This window comes from Populus trichocarpa, chromosome 14 (genome assembly GCF_000002775.5).
Source record: "Populus trichocarpa isolate Nisqually-1 chromosome 14, P.trichocarpa_v4.1, whole genome shotgun sequence".
Lineage (NCBI taxonomy): Eukaryota > Viridiplantae > Streptophyta > Magnoliopsida > Malpighiales > Salicaceae > Populus > Populus trichocarpa.
The window spans coordinates 6,165,618-6,188,304 of record NC_037298.2 but is presented as its reverse complement, the minus strand read 5'-3'; the positions used below and the strand labels follow the sequence as shown (position 1 = coordinate 6,188,304).

The window sequence follows — 22,687 nt, the reverse complement described above, 5'->3', positions numbered from 1 at the left end:
ATACATACATATATATATATATATTTTTTTTTTCCTTATAAACTTTAATTAATGAGAATTTAATTATGGCTTTTCTATTTCTGGAAATTGTTATTTAGAATCTCACTATGACGTAGAAAAAACGGTGAAATTCCCTCATATTCTTGTATTGGAAGATATTTACGTTTCATATCAGGTAAGTCCACCTCTCCACAGTTCTCCAGTGTTGGCATTTTTTTAAGACTGAAATCTTTTGCCTCTTTCGTTGGTAATTCGGATTTATTTATTTATTTATTGCTTGCTGGAATTTGGTTGCTTTAAGGTTAACAGTTTTAATTTTGATGTTGCAGAGAAAAATTCTGGAATGTTTCTTTCTTCTTCTTCTTATTTTTTTAAATTTTTTGAAATCCAAAACTTCTTATTAGAGTATTTTATTCTGCTTATGCAGAATTGGAAGTGTTCGTGGTGTAAGCTAATGTGTCTAAGCATGATGTTACTTAATTGTGAAGATTATAGGTTTTTTATTCTAAGTTCTAGTTTGGTGTTCTTGAGTAGTACTTTTTTTTTTTGCTTCTGTTTGTGAATTGAATTGCAGGGCACTACTCTTTTTGTGTGCACAATTGATGACCTAATTTCACTTTTAAAGTCTGCATGTGACCAAGTGATGAATTTGGAGTTTAGGATTGAGCTGTGATCACTTCATGTTTGATTTGTTTGAATGATTCGATTGTTTTTTGAGATTCCTATCACACTGCTATTTTTCCATGAAAAACAAAATCAAGTACGCGTCCATCATCTTTGTGTGATTTTGTAGTCTTAACATACGGTGTCTATGCAGCGAAATTGTACATGCTTTGTTTAATGAAACTTGTTTTTTCACAGTATGGACCAAGTTGCAGAGGAGCTGGTTGCAAATGATGTACATGGGAATGCAGACCTTCAAGCAAAAGGCTATGATCCCTTGACGCTAGAACCTCGCAATGCTTTGGGATCACCAATAATGTGTGCATCCACGAGGAGTGATTGGGCGGAGAGCTCCACCACTGATTATATGGATACAAGCAGAATGGAGGAAAAGGACTTAAGTAGAAGTGCAATAACTTTGGCGGAAGCTGAACCCCCTTGCAGTATCCCTTGCTCTGTGAAGGATAGTGGGCATGTGGTTGAAAAATTGACAGTGGGAAACTATTGGACTTCACATCAAGCTTTAGGTCGAAGCCTAGACAGTAACAGGCAACACAGATGGCAAAATATATATCAATTCGTAAATGGATCAAGAGATAAGGCTTCACATGGTGATTATGTGCACGAAGACAAGGAAAAACTGCTATCAAGAGCTGGAAAGCAGTTGATGAAAATGCGTTCTGACCTGTGGAGTGGCTTGAAACCTTTGTCGACGAAGCATTTTGGTCATGACAGCAAAGCAATTTCTACACATTCGAGGGCTAGTGACAAGAGGGTTGTATCAAGCATTATACTGCCCAATGGGGATGCTTCCTTGAAGACCTCATCCATGCCTGGCTTTTCTCAGCCACCGCTGAAGAAAGTCTTTAAAGGAAAGGGCGTTCTCTGCAGAAACCAAGAAGCTCTCCCTGAATGTGGGGGTGCAGATGCTGGCCCTACTGATGGAAAACTGGATTATGCAAGGAAAGTTGCTTCTGATGCACTAGTGAGATCAAGTTCCAATAACGATAAGAATAGGGTTGATAGGTCTTGTCCTGAATCCTTACATGAAGGGATCAGTTTGAGAGAGTGGCTGAAACCTGGGCATTGTAGAAGAGATAAAGTTGAAAGCCTGCTGATATTTAAGCAAACTGTGGAGTTGGTGGATTTAGCACACTCTCAAGGAGTTGCCTTTCAAGACTTACGTCCATCCTGTTTTAATTTATTGCCATCAAATCGGGTCATTTACATTGGTTCTTCTACCAAGACAGAACAAGGGGTTCCTATACCCTGTGCTTTTGTTAAGAAAAGGCCACTGGAGCAAGTTGCGGGTTCCTATTGTAGTTTAGTTCCAAAGAAGCAAAGACTGGGTGAAGAAACAAAATCACTTCAACAGCAGTCTCGGTATAGCTCTAGTTCTGGGTTTGGGACAAAGCCAATGGATGGAAATAATATTCATGAAACTGGTGCACAAGACTCTAGATTTGTGGAACTTCAGTCTCAGAAGCATTCTAATTACCAAAGTTCATGTATGGAAACAAGGCAACTGTCTTTTTCTTTAACTTTACAATCGGAAGAAAAATGGTATAGAAGTCCAGAACTGCTGAATGGAGGACCTATCACCTTTTCATCAAATATCTATAACCTAGGGGTCCTGCTTTTTGAGGTGACAAGATCTGCATTTTAACTTTGCATGCTGTTATTGAAATTCATTATGTGTCTTGCTGCTTAGCACACTAAATCAAATTTATGATTTTTTTAGCATGCCTGAAAAAAATAGCTCAACTAAAACTGATTCATAGTCTTGACGCACTTGGAAAGTAGTTTTTTGAATATGTAGTAACTATTATCCTTTTTGTGATGTGTTAGAGCTTTTATTTAAACTATTTCAGTTTAGAAACTAGTCATTCTGTCATCTATAATTGCTGAGCAATATTTGTCATCATACTCTTACATAGATGAGGAAAGAATTACTTCCCATACATAAAAGTACTCCTGCTTAGTAGTTGAGCCAAAAGCCTATCCTTTCAATCTAATGTTTCTGTTGCTAGCAGTTGCTCAGCAGGTTCGAGTCATTTGAGGAAAATTCTGCGGTGATGCTGGATTTGCGTGATCGGATTCTACCACCAAGTTTTCTTTCAGAAAATCCAAGGGAAGCTGGCTTTTGTCTTTGGCTTCTTCATCCTGAACCTTCGTCTCGTCCAACAGCTAGGTATATAACCATGTCAGTATTTGATTTATCTACTGCCTTCTACTATAACTGTTAAATTGTAATGTTCTTCAATCTCAGTGATGTTATTATTTCAAGGATCTGTGTTGTTATTGTTGCAATAGATGATTCATTGAACATCGGTGATTATGAACAGGCCTGAGAGAAGTGGAGATGTATTTCCGTATTCCTTTTCTTTAGTAGCCTTCCTGGTCCTAGCATAAACCAATCCACTTCTTTTTAGTATTTTTGTAGTGGTGCCACTTTTATGCCCTACCGAGCATCATTGGCAACTAATTATGGGGATCCATATGGTGAACTTGAGCCGTTTCTTCAATGGTGGCTTAGATTCTAGTTCAGCTATAATCATTCATTTGGATAGAGTTGCTGAGGTCAGCATGTAGTTCTATACATTATTGGGCTTCTTATGATTACAGTTGAATGCCAACTAAAGTGAGCAAGGGGATCTACTCATAACAATTAAGCTCTGTGTATCTAACTGCTTGTTTACATTGATAACTGATGTGTTTCTTATGCTTTTTATGTTCCTATTCCTATGTAACCCAAGATATAGCGGGTATAGCTTAAGTTATGAGATCTTTTGTGATGATCACAATCGACAAGTAAAGAAAAATCATTAAATATTATTTCAAGAGCCGACTTCAATGATTCAGAAGAAGATTAAAGCTCAATATTTGTTACTTTTTAATCTTTATTTATTGTTCCTTTGGAGCCTGATGGGTTGGTTAATCTTCAACAAGGGCTTGTTTTTGCTATCTTTTTTCCGAAGTGGATTCTGTTATTTCTGCCAAACAAACATGTCCTTCCATTACGATGCCTTTTACTCATTCTTGGTTTAATAACCTATACAACTCTAGCTGCCAGCAGTATACTGTTCGTTCTGTTTCATGTAGATTGTCAAACAACTGTGATGCATCATAATGATACATTAGTTTCTGTATGTTTTAGTATGTGAACATGTTTAAACATGATGCGTTTCAAAGTCCTCTATTTGGTGTGCAACAGGGAAATCCTGCAGTCTGAATTACTATGTCGATCCGGGGAACTGTCTTCCGGGAACAATGTATCAACAACTCCTGACAATGATGATACTGAACCGGGGCTGTTGCATCATTTTCTAAGCTTATTGAAAGAACAAAAGCAGAAACATGAGGCAAAGTTGCTTGTAGATATTGAATGCTTAGAAGAAGATATCAAAGAGGTTGAGAAAAGGCATTTATTGAGAACACCCAAAATTGTTTCTGAGACACAAGAGAGATGCCTCGATTCAAGAGAACAGGACCTGTATCCTGGTTCGGTTGCTATTTCTAGTTCGTTTTCAGTATCAAAGAAGAATGAGGCAAGGTTGAGCAGAAATATTAACCAAATCAAGAATGCCTACTTCTCCATGAGATCTCAAATCCGCCATACTTCTTCTGCCCCTCCCTCTGATAAAGACTTGCTCAAGAACCGAGATAGTTTGCCTGCAGTTCAGTATAACAGAGAGGACTCAAACACAAATCAGAGATCAGATGATCCCCTTGGAGCCTTTTTTGAAGGTCTCTGCAAGTTTGCTAGTTATAGCAGGTTTGAGGTGTGTGGATCACTCAAAAATGGAGATTTTATGAGCTCCACAAATGTAGTTTGTACTTTGAGTTTTGATCGTGACGAGGATTATATTGCTGCTGCTGGCGTATCAAAGAAAATCAAGGTTTTTGAGTTTGGTGCACTTTTAAATGACTCCATAGATATCCATTATCCCACGGTTGAGATGTCAAACAAATCTAAGATCAGTTCTGTATGCTGGAACAATTACATCAAGAACTATTTGGCTTCAACTGACTATGATGGTGTGGTTCAGGTCTGTAGTCTTCGAAAAGTATTTACCAGTTGAGCATTCAATTTTCTCTTGCATCCTTCATGATATCTTATCATGTTTTGATAAATACACATCGCGCTGTTAATAATGAATATCATACTTTCCTTGTGGATTATTGTCTATGTGAAATCAGTAGCTTGAATTTATTTACCATTTTGGGTTGGAAGGCATGAATTTTGATTTGTTTTTGGAGTTGGTTTGATAATTTTGCTCTAGTTATCCTCATCTTCAGAAGAATAATGCTAGTTCATGTCATAAGTGTTGGAGATATATTACAGCATTATTTCACAATTAGGAGCATATTTTCAAACTATGCATTCCCTTATGCCCTGCAATTGCAATTGTTTGGTAGTCAATTTAAGGATATATTTATCATTGTCATATAGGTTTTATGTAAATGGAAAATGAAAAGTCTTGTCACCTGTTTGACCTTTAAATTACTGTATTCATCTGGGGATGCTATGCAAGTTACCATGGTTCGTATTTTTATGCTCATCATCTTTTCCCTTTATAAATGGTTTATGGCATTATGTGAAATTGCATGGATGGTTTCAGATGTGGGATGCAGGCACTGGTCAAATATTCTCCCAATACACAGAGCACCAAAAGAGGGCTTGGTCTGTAGACTTCTCTCTGGCTGATCCTATGATGTTTGCGAGTGGCAGTGATGACTGTTCTGTGAAATTATGGAGCATTAATGAGGCATGTTTTCTCCTCTATCATTCAATGTCTGGCCCTATTGCATCATCGATTTCATGGCACCAGCTTGCATAGCTATTTTCTCATAGCTTTCCATGTGCACCCCCACACGTTCACATATGGGGGGGGTAGAAAGTAGTAGTTGTTTTCTGTCTCAATGCATGTGTCTAGAGGAATGTTTTCTGTCTGAACTATCAATTTGGTGAATCAACAGAGGGGAGATTTTCTTGGTCAAACTTACAGGCTGGATTATTAGTTTGATAATTCTTTCATAACTTATATGCTTATCCAATTGACTTTTGCTGACTGGGGCATCAAATCCAGGCATTCAGATTTGTTCAGTCTTTCCTGATTCTAACCTCCTCATGTTCTTGCATTGAAGTTTGGATTATGTTCATTTATAAAGCTGTCAGAAAAATTTGACTTTAAGTATTTTGCAGAGAAGTTCTTTTGGTACCATTGGGAACCCTGCCAACGTCTGCTGTGTTCAGTTCTCTCCCTCCTCTACTAATTTATTGGTTTTTGGATCTGCTGACTATAAGGTCTACTGCTATGATCTTCGGCATACTAAGATCCCTTGGTGCACATTAGCTGGCCATGGAAAAACTGTTAGCTATGTGAAATTTTTAGATTCAGAGACCCTTGTTTCTGCATCCACAGACAATACTCTGAAGCTTTGGGATCTCAACAAAACTAGCTCTACTGGCGTGTCCTCTAGTGCTTGCAGTTTGACCTTTGGTGGTCACACTAACGAAAAGGTTGCAATAACTAGTACTGATGTATTATAAGTTTGAACATCTACGATTTGTGTAGTTCTAACTGTTAAAAATTATGCTTCAGAATTTTGTAGGTTTGTCTGCACTGGATGGATACATAGCATGCGGTTCAGAAACCAACGAGGTAAAGCCATTTAATCTAAACAGAAACATAAATTTGAAAAATACTTTTTATCATAGGATTGTTCTTTGGTATAGCCTTCCCTACATTTGATTGATCCTGCTTAGTTGGCTGTGCTCATATGAAGCATGCTAATAGCTTGGTTCCATTCTGATTCCTAGTGATCATAAATGAAGAAATTCCTGGTCAAAACGTTCCAATAATGAATTTATATTTTTTGTTTGGGTATATGGCTCTATACTTTTGTATCAAAATATATTGTCTCTGCACATATTACCCCTTACAATAGCTCCAGTGCTTTTCTTTTTTGCCTGATTTTGCCTCCCATGGAATACGCGAGCCATCTTTCCAGTGTTGATTGATTTTGCGGAGTTCCCAGAGAAGATATACTACGTACTAAAAATTTACTGCACTAAAAATAGAGCATGCTTGGAATAAGATGTTCCTTGTTCCTGGATGAGGCATGGCCTAACTGGTAGCTACACCTCTCCTTTAAAGAGGAAGTCCTAAGCTCGAATCTGCCCCTCCTCAAAAGTATTGAATTATGAGAAGAAGAAAGACAAAGGAAATTTGTGAAATGGACTGGGTGTTTGCATTTTATCCATCACATATTATGCACATGATTCATCAGATATCTATTGAATCATAATTGAATAAGAAAAACTGTGTTCTGCAGCACTTCCAAGATTTCTTTCCTTTGAAAACTGTGGGAGAAGTACATGTCATCCTGCACTCTTTCTCGTTTTTCTTTGCTTTCCAGAATTCTGTCGATATTTTCAACTCTTCATAAATTCCCCACCCCATCCACTATATATATATATATATATATATATATATATATATATATATATATATATATATATATATATATAGCAGAACTAAAATAAAATAATGAAAAGAGTGGATATCTGAAATCTTAACCATTCCCAGTTGTCTTTCTCTCTCAGGTTTATTGTTATTATAGATCTCTGCCAATGCCAATTACTTCTCACAAATTTGGATGTGTTGATCCTGTCTCTGGAAACGAGATTGTTGATGGTGGTGGACAATTTGTTTCAAGTGTGTGTTGGCGACGGAAATCGAATATGGTTGTTGCCGCCAACTCAAGTGGAAATATGAAGGTGTTACGGATGGTGTGAGGTGCTGAAAAGTGCGCATGTTCTACTTTCATCCAGGGAACTTGCTGTTTTGTGAGCATTTCTTATTTGAATGTCAGTATAAAAAACTGCCATGTGCCTTCTTGGGGTATTAGTTGGAAGCTGAAACCTGAATGGGTCAAAGAGTTGGAAATGGAGCTGTTCTCAACTGAAGTGACTTTGTCTCGTATATTCTCCGCAAACAATCATTAATCAACAATGGCACGGATCGTACTAGTTTATAGCTAAGCCTGTGGCGGAGTTTAATGGGTTCAAAACTCCTGACGAATTCAGCAAGAAATGTATGTAGCTGTTACATGACCAGGGTTTTGATCTGTACTCCGTTAAAAAATCGGAGGCTAACTAAAAGATTATTCGACTGAGAGATTAAGCGAGTCCTGAAATCATTGAAATAGATCTTTGAAACAAGTTGATTTTGAAGGTTAATTTGAATAAGAAATTTTAATGGAGTTCATATTCATGTAATCATTTGACTGTTGGACTGACGTTAAATTATTGAAACTCGAAATTTGAGAAAGGCTCATTGTTATGGATTGCTTCTGGGAACTGTAAATTTATACGCCCAAGTGTGCAGTCTTTTATTGAGTGACGCGCATATGTAAGAAACAACCTGTTTTCATACGACTATTGTCTGGTATGCTTAATTTAATTATGTTCATGCTAATAATATACTCAGCCTATCAAGTTTTGCATGTACCTGTAATTTTATCCTGACGAGACCACCCTGCTGCATGGATTTACTACTGGAAGTGTAATGAACTTTCAGCTTTATTTCTAGTTATTTTTCAATTTTCAGAGAACAGACATTTATGCCAACGGAGATATAACTTGTGTAAACTACTAATGAATAGAGCGTCAGTAAGATTTCTATTGATGATTCTGCTCCTAAATGAGATTGGAAGCTCACTCATTACAGCTGATAAGATGTGCCACTAGGATCACAAGAAAGTCATTACATGAAGTTAAATCTCCTGAGACAGGAGGCGAGGTTGTGGATTATATTAAGTCGCTCGTCACATCCTCCCAGCTGTCTACGAAGAGGGGGGCAGTCAGTGCAAGTTACACTGCTGTTATGCTGACAGACTTCTTTTCAGCTTTATCTGCAGATATGTTTTTTTTATTATTATTTGAAAGCCATACTAAGCCTCATCTTCCAACAAAGCAATGATCCGGTATGTTCTGTCTAGGAGATCTCTGAATCTGATGCATGACCAGAAGATGTTCTTCTGGGTCTTGGACTGATCATCATCAACTGGCTTTCTGAACCTGTCCTTAAACTACGCGTGCACTGCAGTTGGGGAGGTCTTGAACGGCCTTTTGGTGTTCCTATATGATCAGACCACAGGATGCTAGTAAACCAGAACTTAACCCTTGTCTATAAGCAATTAAGTGATATATCATAAGATAATCAGCAAAGACCTGATTATAAGAAGCTAGAGTTACCTGATTGTTTGATGGTTTTCACATCTGACAATCTCTTCGATATTGAAGGTCTTCTGGGCATAGTTTCAGCTATTGACAACCTTCTTTCAGTAGGAGATGGGCAGGAAGGGGATGGGCATGGATCATCTAGGATGGCAGAATTTTCGTCCCCACTAAATGAGGCTTTATCGCTCCCTGATTCTGAAGTTTCTTTCTGAGTTGTTCTTGCTTTCTCTTTTTCAACAACTCTGTAAACAAACATTTGAAATGGAATTTGTGCTACCATTGATGATTCTGCTGTATCCCAAGAAGGGAATTTCCTTAAAAGCTTCGTCTCCATGTCTCCGTAGTCTATCACTGGCATTGGCGGCTCTGGTTCTCTGTTATAATCAGGGTTCATAATAAGGAAACGTTTTACATAGCGAAGGATCCTACATATGGATGAGAAGCTTGGACGTTGATTTGGGTCCGTATGCCAACATCTCTTTGTCAAGTTAGTAACATATTTTGGTGAATAAAATGGAAATAGAGGCCTCTCTCCAGCTAGGATGTTTCGGCTCATGTTGTCCCCTTGAAGATGGCTATCCTCAAATGGAACTTTCCCAGTCAAAAGTTGAAAGCAAACCATTCCAAAACTGTAGACATCAGCTTTTTCTGTGTATTTAGAATTCTTTTCACTTCCTGTCTGTTCTTTCTCTTCCAAAATTTCTGGAGCATACCAGATGAACGAGAGGGTTTCGTTCTGGTTTGATGAGTTTTTTGGAGTGAAGTTCTTGATTGAAGAGAGCCCGAAACCCGAAACCTTAGCGTGCAGGTACCCTTCTGAGGTGATGTTTCTTGGTTTAACAAGAATGTTAGAAGGGTTCAAATTACCATGGTAGATTTCCTTTGAGTGGAGATATTCCATTCCTCTGGAAATTTGAAGCATAAGATCAACCGCAATGGGAAGAGAGAATGGAATGCGCTTTCTTGGGCCACAGGTTTCTCTGATGCAGCTGCAGAGGTCCCTAGTCATTAGTTCCATGACTAGAAAACACTCTTTCTTTTCCTCGTCAGTGAACCCACAAAAGAATTGCAATATATTCGGGTGGGAAAGGGATAACAATGAAGAAATCTCGGGAAATAGGGGCTCAATGTCTCCAAAAAAGTGTCTCAGGGCAAGGCTTTCACCCAGCCATAGTATCTCCTTGTACTGACTCCCACTCCCAAGGCGTCTCCTTACACTGTAGTCCTTGGACCGTACTAAGATTGAACATGGTAAGAGTTTCCCATTTACTGGCTCCGATCCTTCCAAGTTTTTCAATAGAATATCTGTAAGTTGCCGCTCTTGCTTTGTCGAGCCTGACATCTTCTTTTCCAGGATTTTGTTTAGGAGCACCCACCTATCTTCTTTCCAAACTGTATTATACCGATTGCAAAGTTCCTGAGAAATAAGATACTGCTTTGCAAACTTCCACTGGAAAAGTCGGGGATCTTTCCATTCCTTCTGATATTTGTTCGAGTACACAAGTCTCTTCTTCTGTATCTCATCCTGATCTAATCCAGAAAATTCTCCAGCAATTTCGATTGATTCAATGACAACAGGGATACATGATAATAAGTTATGGATGTAAAACTCAACGCAATACGAGTTCTGATAGAGGGTAATGGCTTTGGCCCACCAATCCTTGGTTTCCAGGCACTGCTTGATGTAACCTTCTCCTTCTTTGAATATTCTATAAATCTCTCTCAATGGCTGTTCAAGAATTCTCCATTTCTCGTTCTTCTCTTCAAATTTCAGGTTTTGTCTCATCTCTTCAGCTATTGAATCATATGCAAAACTGAATACATCAAGCAACAGACAGCATTGTCGTGGATTGATTTGTATATTGTCGCGAAACACCATCAATGCCTTCAGACTTCCGAGTACCTCTCCAATCTGCCTAAACTGCTCCATTCTGAAACTAATTAAAATTCGAAATATCTGCAAATGGGGTGTTGAGATTTAATATTATGCTCAAGCAAGAACTGAAAAACAAGAAGAAAGTTATCGGAACATAAACTTGAATTACATCAATATGAAGCAAATTGATATGACTTGCCAGATAAAAATGGAACAAATAGAAAATGTATCGCCCCTTCCAAGACCGAAAAACCGAAGTCCGTGAACATATTACAGGTTATTGATAAATCGAAGAAAATTGGCTGAATCCCCAAGAATTCCCACAAACTCAACCCGGAAGAACATCAGCAAAAACCATAGATTTCCTCCATCAACAACAAAGATAATCTAAAACATACCGATTAAGCTATTCTAAAACCAGACAAAATGGATAAAGACCATGTAAAATGTATTATCGCATAGGTAGTGGAATTTTCAGGAAAAAGGTGGCAACAAAATTGTTCTATAGCTGAATCAAGAATCACCAGATCGAAAGAATGAAGGAAAAGGAATATTTTCCCAGGAAAATTGGGTTCAGTTAAGGGAAGCTGTTAGAAAGGGGACAACAACACTTTTGTTTATGGTTGTACGGCCTTCTTGTGTACGGTCAATTTGTTCAAAAACTTTCCCGCAATCTTCGACCTCTGGTGCTCTAAAAATAGAACCCGCTACGCGTTTGTAATTTCTCCCTAAAAAAATTAATGTACTCAAAATCAATTTAAGTGTGGTTCAATAAAAAAATCCTCCAATTAATTGTTTTTTGTACGAGTGCGGTTTTTTTTTTCAAGTTTTTTTTTCTATAAACAATCTTAAAAGATTTAAACAAATTTTTAAAAACAAAAAAAGTGATTTTATTTATTTATTTATTTATAAGATATTGTGTTATCAATATTACCACTACTATATCACCTCATCACCATCATTGCATCTACTATTTAATAATATATTTTTTATATTTCTTAAATATTTAAGTATATATAAGAGTGTTTTTTTCACACATTCTGTTAAAAATAAATAAACAGCTTAAAAAAAACAAACAATAACACTTAAAATAGTTTTTGATTTTCTAAAAGCAGAAAATGTTATCGAACCATGATTAACTGTTAACCCATTTATTAAGTTAGGTTTATAATTTGTTAATCAACTTAGAGAAGCAAGTCAACGGGGCTCCTTGACCAATATTGTAAAACAGTAATGCAAACACTTCACAGCTCACAGTTTTTGCTTATATATCATTGACTGGATAAGCCTTCTCTTGGCACCCTGGTAGATCCAAAATGAAAGTTTGTGTTCAACATGAGCCTCGATCGGTCACATTCCGAATATCCAGGGGTGTTTCCTTCGAAAAATCTGAAGTTTTTATTTAATAATTATCATCTTTTATCTCTTCTAAATTTATTTCTTCAGGATTTTCTTTCTTTTTTTTACGAAATGAAGGAGACAGAAAAGCCAAGCACCAGGGCGTTTGCGAGCAAACACGGCCCCGCAAATGTCACCAAGCAGCAAACTAGGAAGAGGATGATTAGAAACAAACCCTAAAGTCCCATGAAAAACGGCTTTACTGAATCTAATTCGTGATTTTTCAAAACATTTCCTTAAGAATATCATGTATTGAATGACTGGGTCCATCAAATTCAACAGATGAAATTATTCAAAAAAAAAAAAGATTTTGAAAAGGGTTTTCGGTAAAATTAGCATCATTTCTTTTTTCAAAATAAAAACAAAATCCTTATTTGCATGTTTTCAAGATTTAATTAACATGATAAAAATAAGGAAATTTCATAAATAAAAAACATCAATTGAAAAAAAAATATTTTAATTAGTAAACACAATTTAAGAAAGTTCCAAGTAAATCAAAAACTTTTCCACGTATAAACATGTGTTGAGCCTTGGTGGTGTTAATTTTCGGGTTCACTACAACAATACCCTTAAACTATATAGCGTACGAGTTTATAATGTTACCCTTTCCCAATTGGTTGAACCAATTTCACTCTTAACATTGTCTGATAATTTTAATGTTACCCTTAATTTCGTACATATTCCATTGAAATAGTTAAAAAAATTTTGATATATATAGTACATGTAACACACAAAAAATTTCACCGAAAGAAGATCTTGACAAGATAATCTCTTGAGAAGGAAAAGAATATATAAACAATTGAAAATGATTACGCATAATTTTTGTTTTTATTAAATGATTTTCGTAGTAGATTTTTTTTTTTTGGGTATGTGCAGCATGCATGTTATTTTAACAGAATATGTTGAACCATTTTTAAACGAAATATATATGGACGGAAGAGCAATATTAAGATTTTTAGATAACATTAATGATAAATTTCTTCAATCCGTGGATAAAAGATAACATTATTGTTAGTGAGTGCGAACGTACGGGACATTTTTATTGTTAACCCTCACTTCATTTTTCCTTAAGTTCTTAACCTGGCAATATGTTGAGTGTTGTTACGTCTGAAGAGAACACACGGACAGAAGAGAACCGAGTATGTATGGAAAGGTGTTCAAGAGAGTAGGGAGACCAAGGAGAAGCATACGCTTGAGCAAAGTATAAGAAAATGATGAGTAATGTAACTTAATTAATGAGTTTGTTTTTTAGAAATTATCAGTTCAATTACTATAAATCTTAAGATTATTGTAGGCTTATCTGGTCGTTAACTTCAGAATCTTAAAAGATTAGTTGAAGTGCATGAAAACTGGCCGAATACCACAATTAAAAAAAAGAAAAGAAAAGAAAATGCAGGGAATGAATTAATGTGAACAACTTGAGAGATTGCAGTAATGGAAAAACGACTGTATATTTAATTATATGATCTTCCACTGGATTTTGGGTCAGAACGTTTGCCTGGTATTGCAGCCACCTATCGACAGCCGTGTACAAGAAGTTAGCCACCATGTGTGGTGTATATTCCTTTCTGGTTCTTCCAAACTCTTGAGAGCCAGTTATTTTACCTGTAGATGTGCTAGCTAATAATACAATGGGCCACTATAATGTGTATAGTTTCCTGCTCGTAGTGAATGCCTGCTTGATCAATAATTAATGCAGTTGCAGCCATGTCTGAGATGAGATGATGTGTGGTGGAGAGGATTTCGAGAAATAGGCGAGTTATTGCAATCTATCTAACTACCTTAAGTTTGTGGATTTAATCAATCAATGAAAAAGTCTTGACGAAGATCAAATCAAGCATTGATTTAAGTTAGCTATCTTGGCCATCGTAATGGAGCCATCGCCATTAATGTGGTTGATGGGCTTCACTTGTTATCTTAGGACAGAATGTAGTGGTGGTGGTGGTATAAGAAAGTTCAAGTAAGAATATATAGGTTTTCCATACCAGAGAATACAAAATCTAGATTAATTTTACTTAGCTCCATTAATCCTTTTGATTTTCTTGGTAAATTAAAACAATTACTCTAGCTAGACTGCTAGAGTTTTTAGATAAAAGAATGCTTTAGTATTTTGGATGGAAATTATTATCCAAAGTCTTTATATTCGATATTATATTTATATTATTTAAATTACATTTACGATTATATTATATTACATGACATAAATTACATACATGCAATATACAATTATTTTTTATTGCTGCTGCAATCTTTAATTATGTGAATTTCTTTTGGGGTTGGACAGATACCAATATATATATATATATATATATATATATATATATATTTGATGGGTTTTTTGGATAGAAGATTTTTGACCAGGGGGGTTTTGGTAAATTTTTATTTCATCTCAAGATTTTCTTCTACACAAGACAGATTGTTAATATTGCAAGGGAGGGATAAGAGAAATCTAAATCTAAAAACGATCCTCTTATACGAAATTAATTGATTTGTCGCATTGATTGAATCAGTTGGTGATCTGAGGGTGGAAATCCACGTAGGCTTTAGCTGCTTTAACTCCTTAATCTGGTGATTTGTTGAAAGAAAAACAAAGTTGCAAAGATTAGCGTGTGATTGAGGACTAATGCTGATGTCTTCAAGCCTGTTTTTGTGCATTAATTATTCTAAAGGAAGGTAAGGCCTCGCTCACAAATAAGCAGTGACTGGCCCTTGAAATGAACAATTCAATATATTTCAATTTGTCTTTTGACACTTTTGATTGGCTGGGATATATATTGGTTTAAACGTTAGCGTTCACGTACTGCTTCCAAATGCCTATTCGCTGTGGAAGTGTGCAAGGCCCTTAATTTATTTATTTATTTATTTTATCAGGTTGAAGTGGGTCTCAGTACTTCAGTCAGACGCCGGCAAATTTGGTTAGTAATTTAGTATAATGAAGGAGCCTTCTAAATTATTATTATCATGTTTATTCCTTTTGCTTTTTACTTAATTGTAACTTAATTTAAAAAAAAATTAAAACACTATTTTAATATATTTATAATTTAAAAATATTTTCCAAAAACACATTTCAGACGTGCCTGGGCCACATCTGCAGTATTAGAGAAGACTTGGGGATTCTCCATAAATCTATTTTTCCTGAAATTTAAATAAGCCGCAGCTCGGAAGTCACAAAGCAATTATCATTGTTTTCTCACCGATAAATATTGCAACGTTACCCTACCTCGACGATGTCGTCTGGGTCCCTCGCATTCCACAGTCTCTCATTAAAACCTCTATAAAAGCCACCACCATTCTACAACTAACTTGCATATTTGGCCAAGTAACTCTAGCGCATAGAAGTTGTTGGGCAAAATATAAGTGGAGGTGGAATGGAGTCAGTGGCGAGGCCAACTTCGAACATCGGCGATGGACCAAATGGGCAGCACACAAAGGAGCGGTGTGGGAGCTTTCAGATGCCACTGCACTACCCAAGACACACCCGAGCCGAATATGAGACCATGCCAGAATGGAAACTTGATTGCCTGCTCAGAGAGTATGGGTTGCCCATCACTGGGGATGTTGAACAGAAAAGAAAGTATGCCATGGGAGCTTTTCTTTGGTCCCGTTAGACTTCTAGTTTATGTTTTGTGGTCAGTCTTTGGAACAGTGTGCTAGCCGTGTAATCTCTTTCTCTTCTGTTGTGCGATGAACCATCACTATGATCTCCGTTCGGGTACGAGAGCTATGGAAATTATTGTCTTGCACTCTTTTATTCCATTTTTTTTTGTCAAAATCACACTTTCAACCCTTGATCTTGTGACGAATGTTTGTCTTATTCCTAGTGTTTTAAATTTGGTCTATTTACATCAAAAATTGTTAAAATATTGGTCAGTTGATCCCAATCAATAATTGCCATGAATTATATAGTTATGAATAGACTGAATTGCTGCTTAAGAAAATATGAGGACTGAATCAAACTTTTTCTAAAAAGTCCCAGCAGCTTCAACATTGCGATCTTCACCATCCGGCCAGGGTGATTTAGTGGATGCAGAGGTAATGAGGCGCATGAACAATATTACTGTATGCAGAGGAAATTTTCAAAAAACACACGTTTAATTAAGCAACTATTTGTTTATAGCTGGGTATTTGTTGCTCTTGATAAAGCTAGAAAAAAAAAATGAATGAATTTAGAATTTCTTAAAAAATATTTCATATCGGCAAAAACTAGTGTCAACTATATATGTTCTTTGTGATGGTCAGACATCATCTGAATGGGCACAGAGTAATATGTATAATAAAAAGTCTAGATATATGTAAACACAATAATGTTAAACACTTATTCTTAAATGAAATTATTTTTATTAATTATGTAAATTCAAAGGAAAATATTGTGGATCCACTAATCAAAGGTTTGTTGAGAAATTGCTTATGTATAATTCATCAAGAGCAATGGGCTTAAAGCTTTTAAAATATGAAATAGTATAATAATAGTAACCATACCTAGTTGATTGAAGATTTCAAGATTTAGGTTCAAATGAAAAACTAAATCATATAATATTTTTTGTAGCACCAAGAAATTATGATTTTCTATTTATTCCTATGATGAAATAATTGTTAATTGTAGAGTAATAAAGGGTAGGATAAGCTCTTAATGAATTTCATATCTTGATACATTAAATAGAGTATAGTAGAATAATCTAAATGAAATATTATATATATGAATGAAAAGTATGGTTATTTCTTTGAGAATTTCGATAAAAACTCGATTATCTAAAGTGCTCATGATTTCAAGAGTTGTTCAGGGTCAAAATGAAGGCAGAAGTGATAACCAAAAGAAATTAATCTCTATATAGAGAACTATATGAATACTATTGTCTTGGTTTACATAAAAAAAAATTATTATTTAGTAAAGTAAATCCAATATTATTTCACCAAGAAAGATTTAAAGTCAAAAGCTACATCACTACTAGAAAATCGATAAATACAAACAGAAATACAAAAGGAATATTTTCGTTAGTAAATTGCCAATGGATTTTACCGACGGAAATATTCCCTCGGTATTTACTGAGAAAATTACAGTGGGAAAAAAATAATTAAAACAAAGCAAAAAAAAATGATGACGTGCCATTTTTACCAACGGAATTACGGACGGAATTTATTCCGTCGGTAATTCCATCAGAAAAATCATTGGTAAACTGTCAACACTATTCATCATGTTAATTACAAAGGGAATCACCGACGGAACATTCTGTCGGTATTTTACAAAGAGCTCTGGAACTATTCACTTCCCAATTGCACTGTTAATTACTGTTCTTTACAGACAAAATCATCAACGGATTGAAAAGTCGTTGGTGTTATTTGGCGGTTTTCTGAAAAATTTAAATTAAATTAAATATTACAGACGGAATCACCGATGGATTGAAAAGTCATCGGTGATATTTGGCGGTTTTTGAAAATTTTTGATTAAATTCAAAATTTAAATTAAATATTACAGATAAAATACCAACGGAATGATTAAAAATATTAATATTTAATTATCCGTCAGTAAAACCGTCAGTAAACACCCGAATAAAAAGTCTAAAATCCCTAATTTCACAACAGACCCGTCTCCTTTTTTCTTCTTCTTCTTCTTCCTTTTTTTCTTCTCTTCTCTCCTCAACTCCTTCTCTTCTTCTTCATGCTCAGGTATGTCTTCTTCTCCTTTCTTATTTTTTCTTCTCAGTTTTTTTTTAATTAGTATACTTTACGAATTTGTTTTTTTTTCTTTTCTTAACTTCACTTGCAACTACATTAAGGTAAAAAAAACATTTCTTCTTTTTTCATGTTTTTTTCACTGTATTTGTTTTTTATTTTATTTTTAATTGTTTTTGTTCTTAATAATTGTATGAATGTTGTTGTAGGATTTTGTTTTCTCATATGAGATCAATTTTTAGTTGATTTATTTATAGGATTTTTAAAAAATATTTTTCATATGAATTTTTTTAGTTGAATTTATTTTTTCGTGTTATTTATTTGTTGCAATTTTTTTGAGTTGATTTTCTTCTTTTTTTCAAGCATTTTGAGTATTATAGAGTGTTGATTAATATTAATTTAATTATTTTATAGTTTTGTAAAATATATATATTTTAAATATTTTTAAATAATTACCTACGGAATTACATACGGTTTGTTTCCGAGGAAATTACCGACGGAATAAAATATATTTTTTTGCTCGCTTTTTCCGTCAATAAATCCATCGGTAATAATATTTTTTTTTATTACCAATGAACTTACCGACGAACAAAAAATTATCGACGAAAGATTCACCGACGGAGACTTTTCGTCGATGATTTCGTCAGTAATTTTTTTACCAACGAAATGGTAGTGCAAATACCGACGGAAAAATCCATCGGTAAATCTAAAGATTTTGGTAGTGCATATCCTCGTGTAGTAAGTAACCAAATCATTATCTCTTAACAAATCTTTGAGTCATTTTCAAACTAGTGAGATAATTTTTATTTATGTGAGGGGTTGTTGGAAATTTATTTTAATTAAATAAATTATGGATGGATGAGAAACTAATCTCAAAGAACCCTTTATTTTTCTAGATTTAATTCTTAATTTATGGTGGCTAATTAAAGGTTGATAATGGTAGGAATTAATTCTTTAACCTTTTAGCTTCTAGGATTCAATATAAAAATAGGAGTGAAGGAAGAGTTTCTAACTTGAATTTTTTAGATTTTACACACTCATCCTCACCTCATTTTTAGTGTTTTTCTTCTCCTTTTTATGCTTTGATTTTGCTCCTAAATCCTGAGCTTAGTATGCATGCTAGTATTATATAATGTTAAGAGATGTTTGAGTTATATAATCTTTTATTCAAATACCTTGTTTAGAAGTACATCTAAAAAAGGTGGTGATGTTGGAATATTGAGAGGTATATTGTGAACATCGTAGTTACACAAGTGAGGAGTAATAAAATCTTAAGGACAAGGTATTCATCGTTAATAACAACAAAAGATTCATTACTTTAAGTATTTCAAAAATTAAATATCCTTCTTGTTTTAATTTAAGCATAATTGATTTTATTATTAGTATTCAAGCTAGTTTTTTATATATATTATTGCGAATTTAAATATATGCTTAGTATGCATGCTTGTATTATATTATTATTTTTGTGTTGAAAGCAATTCATGAGTTATGATTTTGAATGCTTATAGATTTAAACTTTTTTAAATTATAAATTTTCTTAAAAATCTTTCAACATGACTTGTTATAATAAACTAAACATCTGGAACAAAAAAAGGAAGCGTGTCGTGGTAGCTTTTCTTTGGCATCGTTGGACTTCTAGATTATTATATTAATAACTATCATATATTTGTGATATTGTAATGTTATGTGTTACGTCTCATACCTGTTGATTTGTTTTTGTCTAGCTTGGAATGCTCGGATTGTGACTGTATAATCAAATTGAAGGGGATTAATATTGCAAAGGCATGATGTCTTATGGTAGGAGTAATTAATTAATTAATTTACGACGCTTGGGAAATGAATTTAGTCGTTAGATAATGTGTGAGGTCAGCCTTTGGACCAGTGTGCTGTGGAGTGACGTTTAGTGGAATAATGTGGGTGTTATTCTGTAATCTCTCTCTCTTTTGTAGTGTGATCAACAATCATTGTGATCTCCGTTTGGGCATGAGAGAGATGGAAATTATTGTCTTGCACTCTTTCACTCCATTTTTTTTTTTGGTCAAAATCACACTTTCACCCCTTGATTTTGTGACAAATGTTAGTCTCATCCCTTGTGTTTCAAAATTGTTAAGATTTTTGTCGGCTAATCCCAATCTATAACTGCCATGGATTATATTGTTATAAATAGACCGAATTGTTGCTTAAGAAAATATGAGGACTGGGTCAAAGATTTTCTAAGAAATTCCAGCAGCTTCAAATTATTATTTTTTCATGTATTCAAATTATTTTGATATCCTGGTATCAAAAATAAACTAAAAAATATTATTTTAATGTATTTTCAAATGAAAAACAATTACATTATTGTAATATCAAATAATATTTAAAAAATATAAGGGTAAGATTTGATTTTCCCTAAAATAATTGTTCTTAATAGTCTTATCATCATTAGATATTGAATAAAGTAAAATAGCATCGATCATTCAATTAAGTAAATGAAAAGAAAGGTCAATGATAAAAATACAGAGAGCTACTCGAGACTTAATTTGCTTATGTATCAGTTAATATTCTTAGATAAATGAGTCCACAAATTAAGTTTCACTTTGCATGGTAGGATCAATAAACCATCTATGTAGAATATTTTACCGAGAAAAGTCCGTGGAGTGATAGAGAATCGGCTCGTGTTATTAAAAGCCAAAAAGGGACTATGGACGTATTTTGCTTAACAAATATTTTTTTTATTTGCACCCTTTAGCAGATTTTATCAGGCGTAAAAAAAATAATATATTAGTTTTGTCAGCTGTCATGGATTTTTTTTTAAAAAAAAAACCCATCATTGATACTAATATATAGCTCAATTTTTTTTTAAAAAAAACCGAAATACTACAATTTGTTTTTTCTTTCGTTAAATACTACAATATTTTTTTTTATGGTCATGGTTAAATACCGCACACAAATTAAATGCTTGATTAATTATAATTATAGGTTAACTGGAGTCTACCTGCTCTCCTTTGTTTTCTTTTAAGAGATGGATTATCTTTCGTTTTTGTTTTTATGTTTTGTTACAATAATGATGTTTAGATAAATATATTGATTTTACATCCATATATATGCCATGTCCCTTTTATTTTTATGTCCATAACACGTGGAGAGGAAAACTAGAAACCCGCTATACCTATTAACACATATTATAAGGGATTGGCTTTTCATATTATAAGGGATCTTTAAGAAAATTTAGGATTTTTTTAATAAAAATTTAAATTTATTTTTATTTTTAATTTTATCTTTTAATATTTGATTTATTGGGTATAGGGTTTCATAATTTTTTTTATTTTCTTTCTATGAAATTTTTTCGGTATAATGATCCGAGTTGCAAATTTTACAGGTTAGTCGTGTTGACTCGGGTTATTTTTTTTATTTTTTTAATTAATTTTTTCTCAACTCCATCCTTTAGCACTAAGTTGATCGAGAATTAGACTTCATAATTTTTATTTTATATGAGAATATCACAGTCTTATGACCTAGGCCACGAGTTTTGCGGGTTAACTAGGTTGACTTGGGTTTTTTTTGTCATTTTTTAATTGAATACTCTTTTATTAATTTTATCCTTCAACACTAGGTTGATTGAAAATTTATATTTATATTTTTTTTATTTTTTTTATGAAGTTATTTTAGTCTCCCGACCTAAGTTTGGCAGGTTAGCCCTAGTTGACTCGGGTAATTTTTTTTATTTGATTTTTTTCAATTTAATCATTTGATATTTAGTTGATTGAGAATTAAGTTTTATAAAAAAAAATTATTTACTTTCTATGAGATTATCACAGTCTTATGACCTAGGTCGCGGGTTAGGCCAGTTGTGTCAGGTTTTTTGTCCTTTTTAGTTAATTTTTTTTAATTTAATCCTTTAATGTTGATTGATTGAGAATTAGGCTTCATAATTTGTTTTAATTTTCACCTGTAAGGTTATCTCAATCTCGTGATCTGAGTCACGAGTTTGATCGTTTGATTTTTTTGTGTCTTTTTTTATTATAAACTTGCAATCATAACATAAACTAGTATATATATAAAGCAAATAATAAATTATACATAAGATATTGAAACTAACTTCTAGTATGCATACCAAAGCATATATTTTCATCAATTTTATATTTTTCCCATTTATTTTGGTTTTTTATGTTATAAAAAAAAGAAGAAAAAAAAGGAGAAGCAGGTAAGATGGGCAAGTTTGATTATAAAATAAAGCATAAAGAAAAACAAGTAAATTGAGATTGTGCGACGCTTATCAAGGGATTATATAGTTATTTTATATACTATAAGGATTAATGAATTAATTTTGGCAAACTATAAGATTTTTTAGTTTTTACGGTGCTGTGGAAATATAATCAACGAGTAATGCTATTTTTATAAGAAAATAAATAAGAATAGATCATAATAAAAATACAAACCATCCAATCACACAAAATCAATGAGAGAATTATTGGTCCAATCTAATGGCTTATAACTTGTTTATTTAATGATTTTTGCATGTGAAGTATTATTAATAACTAATTTCCTTGGCAAATAAATGAGTAGAGAATTTAGGAATATTCAGTACAATCTAGCCGGCGTATATAAAGACATTGAATTAATTAATGTACCTAATTCCACCATATTTTCACCAGTTCCGGAAACTCACTCTGGTTGAATACGGCTCCCCAGGATATGTTTGGTAACGCAGATCTATCTGTTTTTAAAATGTTTTTTTAATTATTTTTTAATTTTCTGATGTAAATAATTAAAAAAATTAAAAATATATTATCTTAATATATTTTTAATTAAGAATTACATTGCACTGTATTATAAACACACACCTAGAC

General features: G+C 33.8%; 2 protein-coding genes across 4 annotated transcripts; one reads left to right on the top strand and one right to left on the bottom strand.

Annotated features, from left to right (window-relative positions):
• The first annotated feature begins 2 nt into the window (after window positions 1–2).
• LOC7492759 (protein SUPPRESSOR OF PHYA-105 1) lies at window positions 3–8,000 on the top strand. 3 transcript variants are annotated; one of them, XM_024584736.2, is made up of 8 exons: window positions 3–175; window positions 862–2,308; window positions 2,697–2,854; window positions 3,878–4,712; window positions 5,286–5,432; window positions 5,870–6,187; window positions 6,270–6,329; window positions 7,257–8,000. In XM_024584736.2, the coding sequence occupies exons 2-8, from the start codon at window positions 863–865 to the stop codon at window positions 7,443–7,445; spliced, it is 3,153 nt and encodes a 1,050-aa protein (XP_024440504.1). In that variant the 5' UTR covers window positions 3–175; window position 862; the 3' UTR covers window positions 7,446–8,000. The 3 variants fall into 3 exon arrangements, with proteins under 3 accessions (XP_024440504.1, XP_024440502.1, XP_024440503.1); XM_024584734.2 differs by having other exon boundaries at window positions 6–175; window positions 7,274–8,000; XM_024584735.2 differs by lacking the exon at window positions 3–175 and adding an exon at window positions 181–247 and having other exon boundaries at window positions 7,274–8,000.
• A 311-nt stretch (window positions 8,001–8,311) lies between these two features.
• LOC7494137 (uncharacterized) lies at window positions 8,312–11,430 on the bottom strand. The gene is made up of 2 exons (XM_024584738.2): window positions 8,927–11,430; window positions 8,312–8,809 (listed from the first exon to the last, which is right to left on the bottom strand). Exons 1-2 carry the CDS (start codon window positions 10,839–10,841, stop codon window positions 8,667–8,669), a joined length of 2,058 nt encoding a protein of 685 aa, XP_024440506.1. The 5' UTR covers window positions 10,842–11,430; the 3' UTR covers window positions 8,312–8,666.
• Window positions 11,431–22,687: the final 11,257 nt, after the last annotated feature.